At 36.5% G+C, this 20442-nt stretch overlaps 2 protein-coding genes across 4 annotated transcripts; both read right to left on the bottom strand.

Moving 5' to 3' along the window:
* Positions 1 to 3546: 3546 nt before the first annotated feature.
* LOC141822481 (uncharacterized) lies at positions 3547 to 4194 on the bottom strand. Its single transcript, XM_074709932.1, has one exon. The coding sequence runs from the start codon at positions 4192 to 4194 to the stop codon at positions 3670 to 3672; it is 525 nt and encodes a 174-aa protein (XP_074566033.1). The 3' UTR covers positions 3547 to 3669.
* Positions 4195 to 5602: 1408 nt separating this feature from the next.
* Positions 5603 to 18518, bottom strand: LOC141821423 (uncharacterized). Of its 3 annotated transcripts, none has more exons than XM_074708854.1 (16): positions 18393 to 18518; positions 17366 to 17907; positions 16805 to 17039; positions 16151 to 16440; positions 14620 to 14796; positions 13674 to 14429; positions 13493 to 13578; positions 13348 to 13410; positions 13166 to 13254; positions 13009 to 13068; positions 12131 to 12742; positions 9140 to 9214; positions 8787 to 8857; positions 8644 to 8701; positions 7113 to 7368; positions 5603 to 6453 (listed from the first exon to the last, which is right to left on the bottom strand). In XM_074708854.1, the coding sequence occupies exons 2-16, from the start codon at positions 17791 to 17793 to the stop codon at positions 5756 to 5758; spliced, it is 3954 nt and encodes a 1317-aa protein (XP_074564955.1). In that variant the 5' UTR covers positions 17794 to 17907; positions 18393 to 18518; the 3' UTR covers positions 5603 to 5755. The 3 variants fall into 3 exon arrangements, with proteins under 3 accessions (XP_074564955.1, XP_074564956.1, XP_074564957.1); XM_074708855.1 differs by having other exon boundaries at positions 16811 to 17039; XM_074708856.1 differs by lacking the exon at positions 18393 to 18518 and having other exon boundaries at positions 17366 to 17445; positions 17529 to 17581.
* Between the last annotated feature and the right edge of the window lie 1924 nt (positions 18519 to 20442).

The following is a 20442-nucleotide window of genomic DNA, read 5'->3' as shown; positions in this document are numbered from 1 at the left end:
TCGCCGCCGTCCGGCCATCTCCGGCCGCCGGACCAGGCCCGATCGACGCACCGACGAGTGGCGCGTCGATCGGGCTTGGTCCGGCGGCCGGAGATGGCCGGACGGCGATGAAATCGCGGCGGCAGTGGGCGTGGGTAGGAGAAGGTGCGGACGGGATCGCGTAGGGAAGGTGCGCGGCTGATCAATTTCGTATATATATATATGAATGAGTTTCATATACTGCACCTCTTCATAAGCATTTAAAACTTAAATTCTAAATAAAAAAATTAAAATATATTTTATACTATATATTCACTTCAATAAAAAATGAAATTCATCACTCTAACGGTCACATACGGTCGGTCATATAATCATCTATGAAGAGGTAAATCAGAAAGTTACAACTGACCATTACGAAAGAGGGTATTACTTTGACTTCGTCGAGATTCGATTGTTGCCCACTTCAACTAATCTATCTCATAATAACCAACTTAATTATACTCCGAAGAGCTATTATATATTCACGGCCACGGGATGCCATATAAACGTACAATATATTATTTATTTATATATGTATATATTCTCAATCTAATCATGAAGAGGAACAAAAGGCAATGCAAGGGAAGAGCAGCATTATAATAATCCTCCAACTGCAAGAAGCATCACAGCTTTACATATTCCCAACTGCCTGTGGTGCCTCCTCTTTCGGTGATGTTATTGATATTCTCCAAAGGAAGACGAAGAATTAGTTAAACTAACAACTATATGCCACCAGATGATTAAGGGTGATGCTCAATAGTGCCTTAACTTCCTTAACAGAAGTCCTCCCTCTAAAATTAAGTTTTAGCAAGTTCACTTTGCTAACATCCCGAGAAGCTAGGCGAAAATCATGTTCAATCGAAGGGTCTTAGACTTTCGAACTTGACTAGACTTAGGTATACTGATACAATCTGAGAGATCTAACATAAAGGCCGAGGGAACACTGCCCGCGTCGTATCGAACATCTTCCTAAGACTGAAAGGTAGAGATTGGTTGGGTTACCTCCTCCCATTAGCAACCATGTTAAAGTATCTAGAATTTGAATCCTCATCTATCTTTCAGTAACTGGGCTCTGGTTCTCCACTGCCAATGGCAAGTTTTACCTTCTTTGCGAGAATCTATCGGGCAAAGACAAGCTCGGCGAACCTCAATAGTTGTAGGAGGCAGTGTTCTCTTGGGTCGGTGTTCTAGCTTTCACCTCTTTTATCCAATTGCCTACTCGAGATCAAAGAGAACAAAGTCAACCAGCCCATGAAGTGGTTAGTTCAAAAAAATCATGTTAGATCATATAGAATGATCACGCACGAAGAATCAAAGTTGTGCTACCCTAAACAAGATCATTAGCAACAAGATTCACACAAATTCATATTTGTCACATATACTTCCAACTAATGTATTTTGGTAAAGAAATTTGATCGAGCTAAGTCCCATGTAGACCATAGAAAGTGGAGAATAACTTAGAATAAAAAGAGCAAGAATCAAAGTTGGCCCGTTGGTCCGGCCTTGAGCTTCAACAGGTAACCATTTGAAAGAACCCTTTAGAAAAGAAGTCTTTGACAAACACTTGTATGATCCTGAGCTAGATATTCGATACGTTGTCACTTAGTAGGTATGTTGAGCTCTCTTATATACTAGAAAATAACAATTAAGTGTAAATACATTAACAACTAAAACATAAAGAGAATGTTAGAGATCTAGGGCCCTTCGCAGTCATTGGTAGCTCTGAAACAATGGTTATTTATCACCTCTAAAGATCCATTAAAAAAGAAGCCCTTGCCTTGCAAATGGTCTCCATGTATATGAAGCTGTTGGCGACAACCAGTTGCATACTCCAAAAGACATTAGATTAGAGAGTCAAGGTATATGATGGCATTCTTAAAGTCTCCATTGAACCAAGAGTCAGTTATGGGGTCGATACACATCAGACACACCCCAATCGTCCCCTTTCCTAAAGTCGATACACATTTTGCTTCTAGATACTTCAATATCTCTTTCGATTGAAATAGAAAGAGGGTGACTACTCCATACCCTCACTTGTGAGGCTATAAATGAACCCAACTTTAGTGAGCAAGTTTGGTGTTCAACTTGGTAGGAACTTGTTTATGTTCGTTCAATATGTACGAGGTTAATTAAATGAACAAGTTTGAACAACTAGTTAAATTAAATGAACAAGTTTGAACAGTGTTGTTGATGTTCATGAATAAAGATTGAGAATTATTTGTGAATAATAATATTCAATGAACAAAACTTGTGAACCATGTTCATTAACAAATCTTTTATCATACTTGTAAATAAACAAGAAAAAAAGACTCTCAAAACAACAAACAAGCTTGTAATATCAAACTCATTAACTAACCAAACAAGTTTCACAATGTAAAAGTTTCAAACAATCAAACAAACAAGAATTAAGAGCTTGATAACATCTAAATGAACCAAGCTCAAGGTAGGCTCGAACGAAGCTCAACTTTGGAAAAAAGAAACCAAATCAAGCTTGAATAACCGTTTCAACAACTTGATTCATTTTAGGCTTGGCACGATTACCTAAACAAGCTTGAATAATACAAAAGTTTGGCTTGTTTACAGTCGTATTTGCTTGCACCGCAATTGTAGCACCGCCTACGTGCCCTGAAAATGAGTTCTATATATCATCCCTTTAATTTGTTGCCTAGTCAGCGCAGAATATGGTTGTCCATTCACTAAAGTAGGAGAGATAACCTCCACCCTCACATCTAAATTGAAGCTCAGATCACCAACAATGAGTTAAATAATTGACAACACAAAATATATCGATCGAGGAACTCTACATTTAGAGATAAACTAGTACAAAATTATTACATTCACACACACAAACAAACATCTCCAACCATTGACAAGATGTCACATAAGCTATAGGCAATGGTAATAAAATGGCAATCCAAAGAGATTGATCCTAGTGTAGATGTCAGCTAACCATTCTGACAAATTTGATTCTAGACACCACCGAGAAATATAATTCTAACAATATGCAACCGATAGACATCCTCCATCCACCATTTGGTCTACACAAAGGCAATGGAAGAAGGAAACCAACACAAGCACTACAATCGGTTGACAAATCAACCTTCGAGTGCTAATCGAGATAAGCTCACATCACTTGCCACACATCAAAGCAAGCCGAAGGAGTGCCCTTGATTGTTAATATATCAACGAACATGAATCTATTCACCTCGTGAATCAACTCCTCCGTTCACCTCTTGAGATCTCCATAATGAATATTCCTCCATAGTCAAAAGTTAACCCTCCTCATTAGATAACACTACAAAATTAAACCCTCTAGACTTGCTAAAAACTCTTATCTTCGACAATATAAGCACTACTGCATATTGTCTGTCAAAACATGTTAGGGAATGTTTTGTACACAACTCTTATCTTCACCCTGAATAGCCAAATAATTGAGAAATAATATATAATTACTTAGGGAGTAACTTGGATTATGCTTTTGATAAACTAATGACATGATAATCTTGATGAAGGATACTGTATATTGAAAAAAAAAAAATGGAAGAGCTGATCACAAAATACTGTATTTTTAGTTTTCCCAACAACAGAAAGTATTTAGTTTGCTCGGAAATAATCACCAGCAATCAGCATTAATCGGACCTGATTAAGAGCTCAGCATGGATTCCTAATCCGGCAGGCGGCGGAGTTGGTTCGCCTGCAATCCTGGACCAGCGCCTCTCGCGCCGACGTCAGCCCTTTGGGCACCAGCGGCCGGTCGAAGACGGAGCCGTCGGTCCAGTCCTTGAGGAGGCTCTCCTGCCCCCAGATCTCCGGGATCCAAACCCGCCCGCCCATCTCCGTCCTGTGCCGCTTCAGCCTCTCTCGCCCGCTCTCCGCCGCCTCCTCCGCCACCGTCGCGGTCCGGACGTCGCCGTGCTCCTGGCCTAGTTCCGGCACCCTCTCTTCCGGCCTCGAGATTTTCACGGCACCGGAAGCGCGGCTATCATGCCGCAGCGGGCGGTGCTGCGGTGCATCGCCTTCCGACGGCATCCGATCAACGAGCGTCGCAGGGGTCATGGATCCCAGCGATCGAGGCGGCCGTCGAACGAGATGGAAGGAAGGAAGGAAGGAGCGGCAAGGCGATGGCGGGGGAAGTGGGTGTGGGCGGGGAGAACACGTCGAGGGGTTTCGAGTCATATGGCCCCTTCTAAATTCCAATTGCTGGGCTTGTCTTTTTCGAAAGAATAATTAACTAAATAAATAAAAAACGGAAAAATTCGAAAAACGGAGGGGAGTTGGGTCGTGTGTGGCGGCGAGGAGCCAGGGGATGTGGCGGCGGAGAGAACCAATCGCTAGTCAGCATTTGATCTGATATTTTTCCAAGCCATTATCGTTATTATTGAAATGAAAAGGAGGGTAAGAGCTTAAAAAATAATTTAAAATTTTCAATATTTTTAAATTTTTATTCTATCTATTTAAAAATTTATTCTATCGAATTTAAATTTAAAAAATTAATACATTATATAAAAAATATAGCATGAAATTTAATATGACATATTTAATTATATAGATGTAAGTTCCATTACATTATAAAAAAAAAAAGATAAATCTCAGTCGATAGACTCAATTTTTGGGGTAGATATATTGTATCCTTTGATTGTGTTCTCCATTTGGAATAAAATTCTTACAAATACGCCGTAGCGGGAGTTAAATTTTATATTATATGTCCTACAGTTTAATAATATAAGTCTATTATATGAAGTGTGTCATATTAAATTTTATACTATATTTTTTATATAATATATTATTGATCTTAGATTTAAGGGACTAGATTCGTTTGCTAAATAAGGGACGCTGGGCCGGTCGGGTCGTCGACTATGACGCTGAGCCACTGGAGTGCTGCGACGCACGTGGGTTGGGGCCCAGCTTTCCAAGTATTAATTATTTGATGGTATTTGATGGCTGTTTTGAGATAGGGCTGAGGATTGAAATTAAATTAATCAAAATTGAATGAATTAATTTTTTTAAAATTAATTAAATCAATTAAATTTTTAAATAAAAATCAAATAAATTAAATCAATAAAATATCAATTAATTTAATTTTTAATTAAATTAATCAAAATAAAATTTTTAAATATTATAAAAAATTATTAATTAATTAAAAATTTATAAATTTACTTATTTAAAAATTTAAAAATTATTTTTTTATTTTATTTAATTTAATCAAATAAAAAATTTTAAAATTAAAATCAAACCAAATTAATTAATTTTAAAAATAATTAAAATTTTAAATCAATTTAATTAAATTTTTACCACTATTTTAAAAGCTGGAATAACGAGAATTAGACTGATATTTTTTAGTGGCTCAAGTTCTCATGACAAAAAAAAACAATAAAAAACACAAAAATTCCACAATATGTAACTGAAATAATATATCAGTTAACAAGGAACCAAGCACTTAATTTCAACATACTTGTTATGCTGACTACACAGACAAGCTACGTAAAAGAAAAATTAATGATGTGACATAATTTACATGATGCTCGATTGATTTTGATATTTGGCTACTCTGAAAAATGCAGGGTGACAGAGGACAATTGCGATCTGCCAAGAACTCAAAAATTATATAAAAGAATAGCGTCCTAGTTACATTTTTCCTAAAAGGCATCGGATCTGACATGTTAGTTATGAGAAAATAGACTGACCTAGATTTCTCGATGTTCAGATACACTGGTCTGGTCGGCGGCTGCGCTTTTCTTTAGAAGTTCAACTTCAATTCTGAAAGGTCATCCATTGGAATTTCTAGGCCGACGAGATCATGATCTTGTAGCGCTTCTTCATCGACATTCAACCAGGATGCAATATCCTGACCTTGTCCGCCCAGTCCTTCAGCAACATCTAGTTCATCCATGGGGTCTATCCCGTTTAGTGGTAGATTTGTGAAGATGCCGTCATCAAATTCTTTAGACGAATCAGGAGCCCTATTACTTGATGTTTGCAATTCAACTTCTTGATCAAATTTGGCAATAGAACTGTTGACTGTCTCGAACGCTTCGCGCAATGCTGGCGAAGTTACATTGTCAGTCTCTGTGACTCTGCCAAGCCCGTTCCCTGAAGTTGACAACTGAGCGATCTTCTGCTTAGGTTTTGTCTTCAGTTTGCGTTCGCCTCTACCGCTGCTTAATGATGGACGACCAGCTTTAGCAGTGGAGCTTCTTCCTGATGCATCTTTATTCTGCTCCTGGTCTCGTTCAGCCTTTTTCCATTTTGTACTAGTTGCAAGAGAATGGGTATGAGTGGATAGGGATCTAGAAGCAACACCCGCGACGTCGTCTAGAAGCACTTCCTTCTTCCTCTTAGTAACCGAATGCTCACCCATCTGAGGAATACTTCGATAGGGATCTGATGGACCCCGATCCATCTTATTACCAAGTCCAGATCTTGCAGCCATCACCCCTGGAATCCAGATAGCACAGTCCAAATCTATCACCAGCATTCCAACAATATTAAAGGAAAAGAAGATTCATGACAAATTACTGGAAGAAGTTAAGATCAAAATGTTTGTATTTAGCTCATCAGCTGTCTGTAGGAGGATGATAGATGCTACGCTACATTATGCACTTTACATTCATGACTAACGAGAGAAATGCAAATATTGCATTAATGCTATATAGAAACACTTGTAGATGATTGAAAGGACAAACGTCGAAAAACTATATATTTAGCTAGGCCAGTCAGACCCAAAGGTAAGGCTTAAATTGGCAATTGTTATTGTATAGTTTATTTGTGAAAGGACCAGAGTTACCACACTGCATGCTTAGGACAAGCTGGAAATGCTGGATTAGCTGTCAGATGCATCAAATGATGCACTCTAAATCCACCTTACTGGGCAGACTAACTAGAGAGTAAACTAAAGCAGTATTATTTAGCCTACTGAGGCTACCAATAAAATAGGCAGCTCAATGGGTCAATCATGTACAAAGACAGAATGAAATGATATGAAACATGTTCGGAAAAAAAATGCAACATACAAGGGCCGGCTTACTACGGTCATGAAACACTGCAGATAGACATCTAAGAATGTTTCTGTTTGATGGAAAATAATGCAAGCATACCTGATTGCCGAACACCAAATTGCTCACTGCGCAAATCCACATAATTAACAGAACCAAATCCATCAGAATGTCCAGTGTCAATGTTGTTTGGAGGCCCTGACAAGAGGACATCCTGCAAGGGAGATTCACTGAAGCAACTTCGACCAGTTTTCTCAAATATATGGCATCTCTCCAGTGTTCGTTTACCAAAGGCCATTGCAAGTTGTTTTGCAACCTTTGTAACTCCAGTCTTATGATTTGAACTACCCCGACCACCCTATCATAGACAACATATCAGTTAACTCCAGATAATATCTCACTAAGATGGATCAAGAGCGATCCTCGTTGTTTAAGCTTCAAAAAAGGGGGAAAACACTGCATGTAATCTACAAATAGTAATCTTTTTGAAATAAAAAAATAATGAATAAAAATGTTGCTAACGATAAGCTAACATGCAGGAACAATAAGTTATCACAAAAGAAGTTCTAAGAAAACTAATCAAAGGAGCTTATAGTTGACAGTATCATAGACACATAAAATAGCATTAGATTGTACTGAAATGAAGCTCATATGCTGCAACAAGGGACTGCGATATTTCCTTCAGAGAAACAAACTGCATAAAGTGTGTGACAAGCCTAAATAAAATCTATCAACTTGGGTTCAAATCAAAATCAGACACAAGATCCTCATCAAACAAGTGCTAGTCACAACACAACTATTTGGAATCAGCTATATAATCCTATCCCTCCATTGAGATCATTATATAATTGGGAATATTCAAATCAATTAAATTATTTCTTTTTCATTGAGTAATATGTTATTTGGTCTCCCTCCATCTCTTACGTCTCCCTCCAACTCTTCAAACTATGTCTATCATCTCAACCTATTTTCCATCTCTTTATCTATTTTGGACCTACTACTAATTATTTTGAATAACTCCACACTTCCAGTATTCTCATCCACTACATTAATTTTTTTATATTTCGTTTTCAATCAATAAAGTATTGCCCTTAGTACCAGAGTCGTACAGAACTTATCCTCTAACCTAAGTGGCACTTGTCAATCATACATACTTTAGAGGCACCTCTCCATTTCGACAATTGAGTCTTTATCTATTAATGATATATTCATAAATCCCTTCTTGTTGAACAATAAATCTAAGATATTCAAGCTTGACTCCAAGATTTCATGTTCATCTATCTTATCTATTTCGTCAATTCTTTTCCTCTTAATAAAATCACATTTTATAGATTTAGTATTTATTCTACTTATCTTTGAAAAAAAAAAGCTCTGAATTCTTTTATTTTTTCCAAAAATCTAATCTTCAAATTTAATCTAATAACTCTCAGCAATTATCAGTATATCATCTGCAGACAACATATATGGAGTTTTATCTATAATTATAGAAAATCCATTTTTCACTCTTAGTAGCTCTAACACTAATAACAATGTTATCATGCATATAAAAAATGAGATTGCAGTAGTATAGAGAATTGGTTACGGGAAAAGCCAAAATACTACAAAATCCAAGTAACCACATTGTTCTAATTACCGTTAGCTTTTTGTATGCCATCTCAACTAGTTTGTCCATTGCAAGCTGCTCGAGTTTTCTGTCAATTGAATAACTTCAAAACTTTTAGTCATGGTAGATGAAGAACAAGATTGTAACAAGAGACCATAATGTTGTAACCATACCTCTCTTCAATTTCTTTAGCACTCTGAATTGCTTTCTCTAATTTGCTCAGCTGATCTTTCTTTTGCCTCACCTATTTAAGAAACTCAAAGTTAGAATAGTAACTATTGTCAAACAAAAGAACAAAGATTTAAAGAAAATCTTGGTGTGTCAATATATAAAGAAAAGTGCATTGACCATTAAATAAATTTTGATAAAAGCATGGTTATGCAATCTCTAAGCTTTTCGACAAAACAACCATTATTCTTATCATCCACATGCATGACGAGGTGGTCCAAAATATCTGTATGCCAAAAATCTAGGATCTGTGATGCATAATCATTTGCGAAATAAAAATATATTCCAAGCATATAACCTGTTGTAACAGCCTCATCTGAAGTTCTGAAATGACCTTGTCGATTTCTCCATCCATGCCTTCAGAAAGATCCGGCTGTACAGATATAACAGGAAAAGTCAGTTTTATTATGTTCCTAAAAAAAATATGACTTGCTATAATTTCAAAGAACAATCCCTCAAATTTAATATGCATCAAAAGGGTGAGCAAAGATGTATCATTTCAAAAAATTTCTACTAGAGGTAATATCATAAAAATATGTAAAGAAGAACCAGAGAACCTTAGGCTGTTGATAATGTGGCCAAGTCTTCATTAAGCTGCTGAAGCTTCAAAAACAGTAGCGACAAGTCCTATACTTCAAATACACTAAACACCATCTGAGAATCTCTCCATATTTAGGTATTAATTCAGGTTCATTTTGCATTCTAAATGGCCGCTTGCCAAAGAATATTTTGGCCAGATTGCCAGACTATACAACCATGCCAGGAACCAGATTTAAGGGAAATCCTCCAAATCTTGGGTAGCCAGACCAATTCAAATGGCTTCTACATGAATGGAGATATTGAGGACTCAGACGGGCTCTGTTGTTATGCAAGAGCATAAGTGATTGTGGGTAACTTTTTTTTAGATCCTAAGGTTGGGTTGAAGACTTAAAATGAGTTATTCTGGAAACTAGTTCTCATTTAACTTGTTCTGTCTAGAATGTGGATTGGAAGAAAAAAACATTTCCTTGAATTCTTACATTTGAATATCAAGATGCACATCTGCTCATTTATTCTAACAAATTTAAGATTGAAAGAATGGGTCTGTTGTATACAAGGGTAAAGGTTGTTGGTGCAAGGAACACGAGATGATCAAACATTAATTTTGATAATGATAAAAGGTTCAAGTTAAGTGTGTGATGTTTACTGATGAGTTGATCTAAGTGTGCAGGTAGCACAGGAAAGTCATAGTTGAGACTAAGCACAGGAAAGTCCTAGTGGAGACTAGGCAGATCTAATCTAAAGGATTAGATGGAAAGTCCTGGTCAAAAGGACTGAGCAGGAAAACTTAGCAGATCAAGTGCACCAAGTGGAAGACTAAGTAGGTCAGGTGGACCAAATATCTAGCAGTGGAAATCCTCGAGGTCGAGGATCGAAGCTAAGCATAAATCTAACAAGTCTGAAGGACTTGATTGGTAATAAGTAAATTCTCCCGAGTGGAGTGGGTGAGGACGCGTTCCTGGTAAGGGGAACAGTAGGCGTCGGTCTGACTCAAGATTTCACTGAAAATCCGAAGTCAAGACCAAAACAGTTTGTTAAACTGTTACACTTTCCTGCTAGATTTTGTTTTGTATTAACTTGTAATGCAGAAAAGGAGGGTCTGGAACTTTGTGTTCCGGCCGCCCTTATTTGGATCCAGGCGTCTGGACTCCAGGCGCCCGGATTTGTTCCAGGTGACTGGATATCAGCGAAACAAGGTCAGCGAAGCAGTGAGGTGGCAACGATCCTACAAAGGTTACCTTGGGTTATTCTCCTATATGGGTCAGAGGCTCGAATGGAAGTTGTCATACCATATCCTAAAAATAATTCTCTTGTTTTGGCTAAAATTGTTTATTTGAAAGATGAGGAAATTTCGCTTTGCCCTCCAGTAGATCCAGACTTTTCCTTTGTACTCGTGGAACAAAAATAAATTACCTTTTATCCCCTAAAATTTTGAAAACTGTCCACTTTGCCCCTTCTGTTGGACTTTGACAGGTCAAGCATGTTGTTAACATCAACTCTGTCACCCATTGAGAAGATGAGGAAACACTCCAAGATATTTCAAAAATCATTTCACATTACCCTACCAAGTTTTTTGAAAATCATTTCATTATAGCCTCCAATTTTTTTGAAAACCATTTTGCTTCACCCTCACAAATTTCTGATACCATTTCATTTAACTCTTCCAAATTTTGATAGTTTTTTCACTTTACCCCCACACTTCTGTAAACAATTTCACTTTGTCATTGACTACTTTCTTAACCTAACAAAGTTTGGTGGAGGAGGTGGCAAAGTGAAACAATTTCAAAAGTCTAGGGGTAGATGTCAGTTATTAAATTCTAAAGAGTCAAGTGAAACAGTGGAATATTCTCAAAGAAGATATTCCTTGAGCAACCCATATATTTGGGCACACTGTTTAACATCTTCCTTATTCTAATAATTTTGGACTAGTGGAACACGAGGATGATGCCATTTCATCAGCCCATTATCAGAAAAAGTGTTTACAGGATCCCTTTTTAGGTTCACTAGGAAAGTGTCATCCCAGTTTAAACTCCCAAGTATTCCTGATATCAAATAGATCATTAAAGTCAAAGCTACAACTAACACTATAATTTTAATTCGAAACCCATTTGTTCATATCATTTATCATATGTTGCTCACTTATGCCATATCCAATACCATTTTAAATTACTTAGAAAGACCCCATTGTGATCAATGACCAGGTGTCTTCTAAAATTGTTGACCTTGCTAGCTTGCAGTATGGCAATGAATTAAGCTTCTAGAGATTCTGAGGCTTGTCTGATGAACTGATCTATCCATTTCAAGCTGATTTGAGGGCAATCTTTTGTTTTATTGTACTAGTTTGTATTACAAAAAGTATCCAGATATCAAAATACTTGTTTGATGTAATTAATGATGTAGACAGATACAAAAATAGATTGAATCAGGGATTGCATTGTCAAAAAGTGTCTTTAGATAAGCGAAGCAATAGATACGCTCAAATAAGAATGGGGATAAAGGCATTAGGCATCATCATTTTTTTTTTGTTGGATATGACCATTCAAGTTCTATTGCTCATAGCAGAAACAACTTTCTACACATTCTCTCTCTACTGCTTCTCATAGCATTCATATCCTCAATAAAAAGTTAATCCAATAGTTCCAGTACATATTGCAAAGAAAAAGAAGTGAATGGCAAGATTTGAAGTTGCACCTATGTCATCAACATATGAATATATAAACAATATGAAAAGGCATGTTTAGTTGCTTACCACTGTTTCTGGAAATAAGCCAATACTATGAAGCTCCATCAAGATCCTATCATCCAGAGGCATTTCCTCAAACTGGCATCCATAGGAAGAACTGTTGCCCATTGCCTCAAGCTGAGTGCAATTATTTTTAAGGTAATCAGAAACAGGAACATTATCAGCTTTTAGGATAGCATTATTTTCCACTAGTGGTTCATGACCAAACAATAAATTTTGGATGTTCACGTGCTTGAAGTTGTTTGAGGCTATAAATCCATCTCCCAGACTTCTTTTATGATTCTTGTAATCAAGCTCCAAGTCATCATCGATAACATGACTGTTAGAATCAGTATAAATATAATCACTCGAGTACAGTAACAACGTCTCATCTTGGATGTCATTGTCAATCTTTTCAGCCTCATCTTCTGAAATAAAGGCTGAGAGAAGCCTTTGTGAGAGGGGAACCATTTTGTGGCACTTTCTCTTTGTCTCTGATCTTCCAACTGATGTTTTGTCAAGTTGTTTCCCATCCGATGAATATGAGGGCCCAAATGTTTTGTTGGTTGATCGAACTACATCTATTTGCTTACTAGCAAAAGAAGAGTGAGGTGAAGCCACGTCACAAACAATCTCAACCTAAAAAGAAAACAATTTAACTGGATGCTTAAATATGACACTGAAGAAAATGTTATCCAAGCCAAAAAAATTGTCAATCCAAAACAACAGTAGTATTGCAATACGATATTCATTCATAAAAAATGACAAACAAATGAAAGACACTCTCTGTGCTTGCAAATCCCCAAAAGCATCTAGGGGTGAGCATTAACAAGTAGGTGTTTTATTAATGAGTACAATACAATAAAATTACACAACCTGAAAATTAGATGTGGATAGTAAAATACCTCATGGTTAACTTCAGGCAAGTTAGATAAACTTGCATCTACCTCCTCAGCAAAATGTATCTGTGAGAAAGGTAGATTCAGTAACAAGAAATTTTGAACCCTAATAAGGACAACAAATGTTGTACATATTGTTGCCAATAACAAAATAAACACTAACCTGATGCTTTACATAAGATATTTCCTCCAGTGTCGGAAATGCACAAATAGGTTCCATTTTTTTCCAGAAAGAGCTAGAACAGGCATTGTCTGCAAAGTGAAAAAAAAAAATTTGAGGGAACAATGAACAATAATGTAAATCCACTTGATACTGAAGGAAAACATGTTTAAGATTAAACCTACAGTTAGCATTGCGAGCATCATTTGCAGCTGCTAGTAAATCATCACGATCATCAATCGATGCTCCTACACAAATTAATCAAATTAGAAGACCAGATGAAGATATGGAAAACACCAGATAGTCACTAAATGGCACCAAATATGGAACCTGCTGATTCTGAGGAAATCATAATTTGAGGGCGTGCATAAGCCTTTCGGTCAGACACCTTCTTTGAAGGAGGGCGGCCTATCCTACTGCATGCAGAAATGGTACAATTTTAATACTAAATGAATTCACAAGTAAGAAGTAGGAGAAAAATTTTAATTCCTTAACAAACTAAGTCTTAAACCTTTCACTCCTTTCAGGGCCTATCTTTTTGTTCTTGAGTGGCTTAGTTGTATCAATACTTTCCATTTTTTCCTTTGCCAAAGGTAAACAAGCTTTTGACTGTACTGAGCTTCTTCCACTCCTCCCCTGTCTCCTAACTCCATCTCCAACCTCTTCTTTCAGAGGAGTCTTGTTCTTCTTTGTAGGCAAAAGAAAATTTGATGCCTTAAGCGAAGTTTGTGCACCATCCTCTAGCTCAAAACTATCATTTCCCTTATCCTTGAACTTACTTTCCACAGCAGCTGATTCCTCACTTTCTGACAACACAGAAGGGGAAAGGATATTATCGAGTTTCAGTTTACTGGACATGACCCTAGGAACTAAAAGCCCACTGGTGTCCATTGTTGTCATTCTGGCTCCAGCCTCAGGAGTTACATATCCTTCAGTTAAAAATTGAGCTTCATCCAAATTGGAGACGGGAGAAACAACATTAACCCTTCTTGTCCTAGAGATCTTTTGTGGCCGCTGACCAACCCATTGAGTTACAGGGGGAGATGATGATTCATTAGGTACAGGTCGTTTGCGATTGGTCACGGTTGAAGACTGAACTTTGTTCGCACCAGAAGCCTGTTCCCACCCATCAATGTTTCCAGATGAGCGAAGAAAACTAGGTGATGCATTCACTGAAGCACCTGAAACAGTCCTAGGTCCCCTCGATGCTTTTCCTTTTACCAAAGGACTTTGATTTCCAGCTTGAGCATCCTCATGAACATTTAGCCTGATGTCATGATACACCAAGTTAAACTTGCTGAATACCAAAAAAGGGAATCAAAAGTAAACAAAAGAAGAATTTTTCTTTTAAAAAAAGAGCAAAAAGCTACTGCTTTCTTCCAAAAAGCCTTAAGCATAAAATTAATATGGAAACAACTCTCTTCTGAGAAGTGATATGAAATATATTGAAAACATACTTATTGCCTCCTTTATGCAGCACTCGTTCATTATCGAATCCACTAGAAAATTCTCGTCTTTCATTAGGAACAGAACCATCTAGATCAATCTTAGGTGTGCCACGAGAGTTAGCAACAGTAGGTTGTGAACAGCCATCCATCTTGTTATTTACTGTGGTGCCACCAGACAAACTAGGTCTGCAGGATTAAATTCAACAAAGTGTTAGTTTTCTAAATCCTGCTAAAAAGATAAATTAAATTATGTAAGTAATGATCAAAATAGTATTATTATTTAGCATGAATAGAACTTGAATCTTATTTGATCATTGCCTTTTATCAATTTAAACTCAAAAGAAGAAACCCATCCCAATTTCTTAGTCATAAACAGAAAAATATATGCAAATCATAAAAAAGCAAGCAAAAATGACCTAAATTTTCATCATGTTAGCTAAATTTCACCATGCTTCTAAGACATTCTTCTAGATCAGTTACTCTAATAGCTAGAACCATAGTAACTAGGATTATCAAACATGAAATTTTAGCCTTTCCCTAGGTTTTAAAATCTTTATCATTCAGAAGTTAAATAACAGAATATCAACACTATACATGATCATTAACTGCTCCAATATATTCAAACAGATAGATATTAATACTTATAATTAAGAAAACAACAGAAATCTAAAGTACAAATTAGCTAAGCTTCATTTATGTCCTAACAGAAGAGACAATAGGACATAATGTTGAAATTGTATATTTTGCTTAATGTTGTAGCTGGAAACAATGTTCTGGAAACAATTTCTCGCTACAAACTTGAAACTTATATCCAAACAGGCAAAACTAATTACAATACACGATCAGAAATGAAACATATAAATTGCAAGAAAACCTGAAATGAAAAACATGAATGGCGTACATATCGATTAGTCCCCATAGAAATTAAAGAAGAAAAAAACTAAAATTTTGTAGCTTCTTAAAACAATTGCAAAAAAGTTCAAAATTGCAATAATTCCATTGTCTAGGTAACCAATGCAAGAAAAATGAACACTTTATGCACTGCAAAAGAATTAGTTAGATATATAGTTTGCCTTTTAAAAACTGTAAGTTTCTTCTCTAGATAAAATATGTACAAGGGCATAACTTAAATCCAGATACCAGACTGCATAAGATAACATGAGTAACACTTTAAAGTCATTTAGAAGTGTGTGGATTTCAATGTGCATATTACTCCCAATGAACATCACTGATAAATTGGTTAACTTACTGAGAACTACATTTAGTACAGAATCAAGTAACCAAAAAAACCTTTGCATTAAAATTCAAAATGTCTACTTCCTTGAGGGGTCGACTCTTTATGTTTGAGATTTTGATTGGACTCTTATAAGCAGAGTTACTCTATATCAGCAACAAATAATATGCTTGCTCTTGTTAGCTAACTAACATAAATCAGTTTTGAAGAAACCAACATATAGTACCTGGCCCTGTCTCAATTTATAAAGGATGTTAAGCTTACAAAATGATGAAAGGATTTACAGGACATCCTCTGTGATAATACCTGAATGCAATGCCATCAGATGATCGCATACGGGATTCATTGCTAGGTCTCTGTTGTATCGACTTAATCTCTCTATCACTTTCCATCACTCTATTAAGGCCAACAGAACGTTTTCTTTTCAATTTTTTCTCCCATCCATCACCCATTGGGGGGAGCCCACACATCTTGTCTTCTGAAGGAACATTTCCTCCATTACAGCCCCGGTGCATAGTTTTATCCTTCTCAAAGAGCACATTTCTGTCCTTCTCCACCACACCTTGCCTTGGCGGAATCGCACCACGAACTTCTGACTGATGGACAAAAGGAAAAAACTGTCATTTTCTATCTATCACAAGTCAGATCTTCATACTAGAGTTTCACAAAAGCGGAATAGATGATAAAAAAAATGTGTAACCACCATAATTGCTTTTAAATGTAGATAAAAGAGGTGCATTATTAGTGTGATATTAGACACTTAAAATATCATAACAAGAGAATCAAAATTAAGTTTCAGCAAGTGCAAGTCTTCAGAAGAACTCAAGCCAATGATGTCTGACAAGTTTGTGGATAAGGCATTTAAAACATTTGAGTCCAATTAATTAACATTTTGAAACTTTAAGAAGTGAGAAAGTCAGTAGCTTAGATCAAGAAAACACTTTGAGAAGAAATACAAACCCGTACTTCCGCCATTGAGGAACGAATCCGCTTGTTAGGTACTGCATTCTTTCTGTCCTCCAGTCTAGGACTTGCAAGTTCAGTAGGGCTTTGATGAGTCTGACTTCCCATCTTCACTGGGTTTGATGTGCCTGACTTGTCATTTGACTGATCTGTTCTTTGTCGTCTTCGTGAAACTAAATTGCGATACCTGTCCAATTTCACAACTGAATCGTGCAACAACTTTGATCTTTCCCTGGTAAAAGCATAGTTAAGTCTCACTGATAACAACCATCATTCTATCCTACAGAATTAAAGTAGTTATTCAACCTTGAATGAACAGTTTGGTGCACTTTCCATCATCAACAAGCTAACATGCTAAATATAAATAGATATGGTGATTGAATATTAACTGTATATTTTAAAATAATTTCAGTCCAAACTATTTGCATCCATAGTCTAAAGTAGTACAAGGTTTGCACAAACTATCTACCATAGAATGCAAGTTACATGCAAGATATGCATGGACAGGCTGCAAGATAAACTATCAGAATGCCAACTGATGAAGAATCAGAAGAGTACCGTGCTCTGTTTGATGACTCGTATATACCTCCTTTCAAACGCTTTAGATCCTCTGGTGCAATGGGAGGAATTGGCTTTGACTGTGCAGATCCAAAAGTGTGATCCTCCACTGTGACACCCAAAATTCTTCTTATTTCACCAGAGCGAGAAAACTTTTGCTCACCCCATGAAAATATATCTAATGGTAAATATTGTAACACTGTAGGCATTTCGGATGAAGATGCTGCATTTCTCAAGGTACCAGGACCAGCAAAAAGACTTCGGTTCTCCAGACTCTCACGGAAGCTGCCTGACCTCTCTAAACCAGGACCTAAATGTGTACCTCGCTGCCCATTTTGATAGGCAGGAGCAAAGTTCGGGCCATCCATACTGCTTGAAGCAGACTCTGTCCTTGTGCTTCCTGCCATTTTCATCCTTGAATCAACCATAAAACAATTACATCCACCTCACTTTCCTGTGAATGCACACTTTCATCTTCTTCACACCTCTAACATTCCAAGACAAATTCCACAAACCACAGTCAGGATTTCAAAATCTACAACCTGCAAAGCCAAAGTTGAAGTGCAATCTCTGTTATGAAGATTGAAAAATTTTCCCTTTGGTCCAAATAAAACCTTAACTGCTAAGAGAATGAGCATGGAGCACACGCAACTTGACAGTTATGGCCTAAAGTAAGGGCTAATACCAACACTGACAATTCATACGGCTAATACCATCAGCTAAACAAACAACACAATACAGAAGCAGAAAGCAAACAAGCTCACTATAACTATAACTAGAACCGGTGACAATCCAACAACACGAGCCAAATCTTCGAAGCAAAGGCGCGAAGTCGACTAGTCAATTTATCTGCACCGAAGCTAAAGCTCGAGGGTGTAAGGATGGAATACGCAGGAAAGACAACAATCGAAGCAAATCATGAGCTCAACAAAAAAACAAATCTGACGGAAGAAAGGAGTATAAGGGGAAGAATGGAGAAGAACCCTAACTGAGGAAGAAACCGCGATCTAGTCCAGGGGATACCAACCTATTGCCACAATTCCAGCGGTAATCCGGTGATCGGCGTGGTCAGCTGCCAGCATTAAGCGATCGGAAGCGATCGGAACGGAATTGGGCGAGACGGTGACGAAATCGACAGGGAAGCGAAGACCGAAGCGTCCAATCTAAAAGGGGTTCCGACATCGGATAAATATTAAGGTGTATATTAGAACTTAAACGGCAATAAAATTTATCAGTAAATATGTTAGTTTTACGATAACTTTTAATTTAACCCCTCGTATTTGCAAGTTTCTCACTTTTACACTTTATTTGTGGAAGGTTAACCCTTGTAGTTTGTAAAATAATGAAATTTTATAAATCACTTTGACACTTTGATCCAAATCAATTGATTTTTTTTTTCAGTTGATTCAAATTCATTCCAATCGAGTCACACAATTTCAATGGGACAATAACTGAGTTGGTTACAACAGAACAGACTTACAGAAGAGGATAAGGGATCAAATTTTGACGAAGTTGAACAATACCCTCCTCTATCATGATTAACTGTTAAACTCATTTTACCCTACTTGAATCCGTCTCACCTGATTTAACTAGTTCTAGTCGGGTTTGTGTGGCTACCATAGCAAGTTTATTCTTTCAATAGACTTTGTTTTCAATCGACTAAAGATCTCTACGTTCGACTTAAACCTAACAGAGAAATTGTTATTTCAAATAGATGTTTTCTAATTAACTCACCAACTTTTAGTTGATTAAATCTCTCTTCGATCACCTCGAGTTGAGAAATCCAATTTAACTCTAGATTTGTCCATGAGCAACTTGTTAAGTTCTCGGTCAACTTTGATATTTTAGATTTCTAATTATCTTTTTAAGTTTTCAGTCAACCATAATCACTTAAACTTTCAATTGATCCGTCAAGTTTTTGATCGGCCTTAAGCTCTTAGACTTTTAATTAGCCTACCAATCTCCTAGTTAACATTGACTTTTTGGACTTTTAATCAACTTATATAACTCGCACCCGTATATCAATTGTATAATTAAGATGAACTTAATTTAACCATTTTGCTAATCAAAATATTAGTAACACTATAAAAATATTGAATTAGTAATAAATATAAATATAATTAATATCGTAAAATATTAGTAGACAAAATATTAAAAAATATTTTTAAAAATGCTCCTAAAGTCAACTTAAAAATATATTGAATTTAATAAATACCAAGGGATAATGAATGATTGTACAATTGTACGATTAACGATGCTCTTTGATGGTAAATTTCTCATATAAAATAAAAATAATTAAATTATTAGTTGCTCACTTAAAGGTGTTCCTATGTGTTCATATTACTTCTAACGTTGTGATCAAGCCAATAACTCACTTGATCATGTCAATCCTAATACATGAGCACACCATGTCACGGTCAACTTTGACATTTTACATGTTCAATCATCTCTTTCAAATTTTCAATCGACTTTGACCTCTTGACTTTCAATTAATAGTCAAGTCCTTAGTCATCTCTTAGTAAGCTCTTAGACGTACTACCCATCTCTTAATTCACATTGACTTTTTGGACTTTCAATCAACTAATCAACTTATTCAACCTAGACATTCGAGTCGCATATTAATTATATAAAACGAACCTAAATTAACCACTTTAATGTGATTCAGAAATCTTTCTAATATTGCCTAAGACTACAATGCAACGGCAGAACGTTTTTCTAGTCTCATAGTCATTTAAAGATCGAGTCTTAACTATGGTGAATTATTGGATGAATTCTTTATTGGATTGTAACGGTACAAACATAGTCTCATATCTAAAATACATGAAAAAGATTGTGGTTTAAAAGGATGAAAAATATCTTCATTAGCATGAGACCTTTTGGGTTGAGCCCAAGAACAAAACCATGAAGGCTTAGGTCCAAAGTGGACAATATCATATTATTGTGGAGATATTTTGATTCCATCGGTTTTAACAATTGGTATCAGAGCGAGGCCGCTTTTCACCGGACTAACCGCCAGAAGAGTCATGATTCAGATCTAACTATGTGGGTTGAACCTTAAACAAAGGAAGTGGGTGGTC

The sequence above is a fragment of the Curcuma longa genome, chromosome 2 (assembly GCF_044706935.1).
Source record: "Curcuma longa cultivar G26 ecotype Majalengka, Jawa Barat chromosome 2, ITB_CL_G26_1.1, whole genome shotgun sequence".
Lineage (NCBI taxonomy): Eukaryota > Viridiplantae > Streptophyta > Magnoliopsida > Zingiberales > Zingiberaceae > Curcuma > Curcuma longa.
Note: the sequence above shows the minus strand (reverse complement) of the source record. Positions and strands in the feature narration are given on the sequence as shown.

Excerpts from the sequence above, each read along its gene's own strand:
- LOC141822481 (XM_074709932.1), bottom strand. The coding sequence starts at position 4,194 with ATGACTCGAAACCCCTCGACGTGTTCTCCCCGCCCACACCCACTTCCC.
- LOC141821423 (XM_074708854.1), bottom strand. The coding sequence starts at position 17,793 with ATGGTTGATTCAAGGATGAAAATGGCAGGAAGCACAAGGACAGAGTCT. Across the intron at positions 14,430-14,619 it reads CTGCATAAAGGAGGCAATAA|GCTAAATGTTCATGAGGATG; the intron begins GTATGTTTTCAA and ends TCATGACATCAG. Across the intron at positions 8,702-8,786 it reads GCTAAAGAAATTGAAGAGAG|AAAACTCGAGCAGCTTGCAA; the intron begins GTATGGTTACAA and ends TTCAATTGACAG.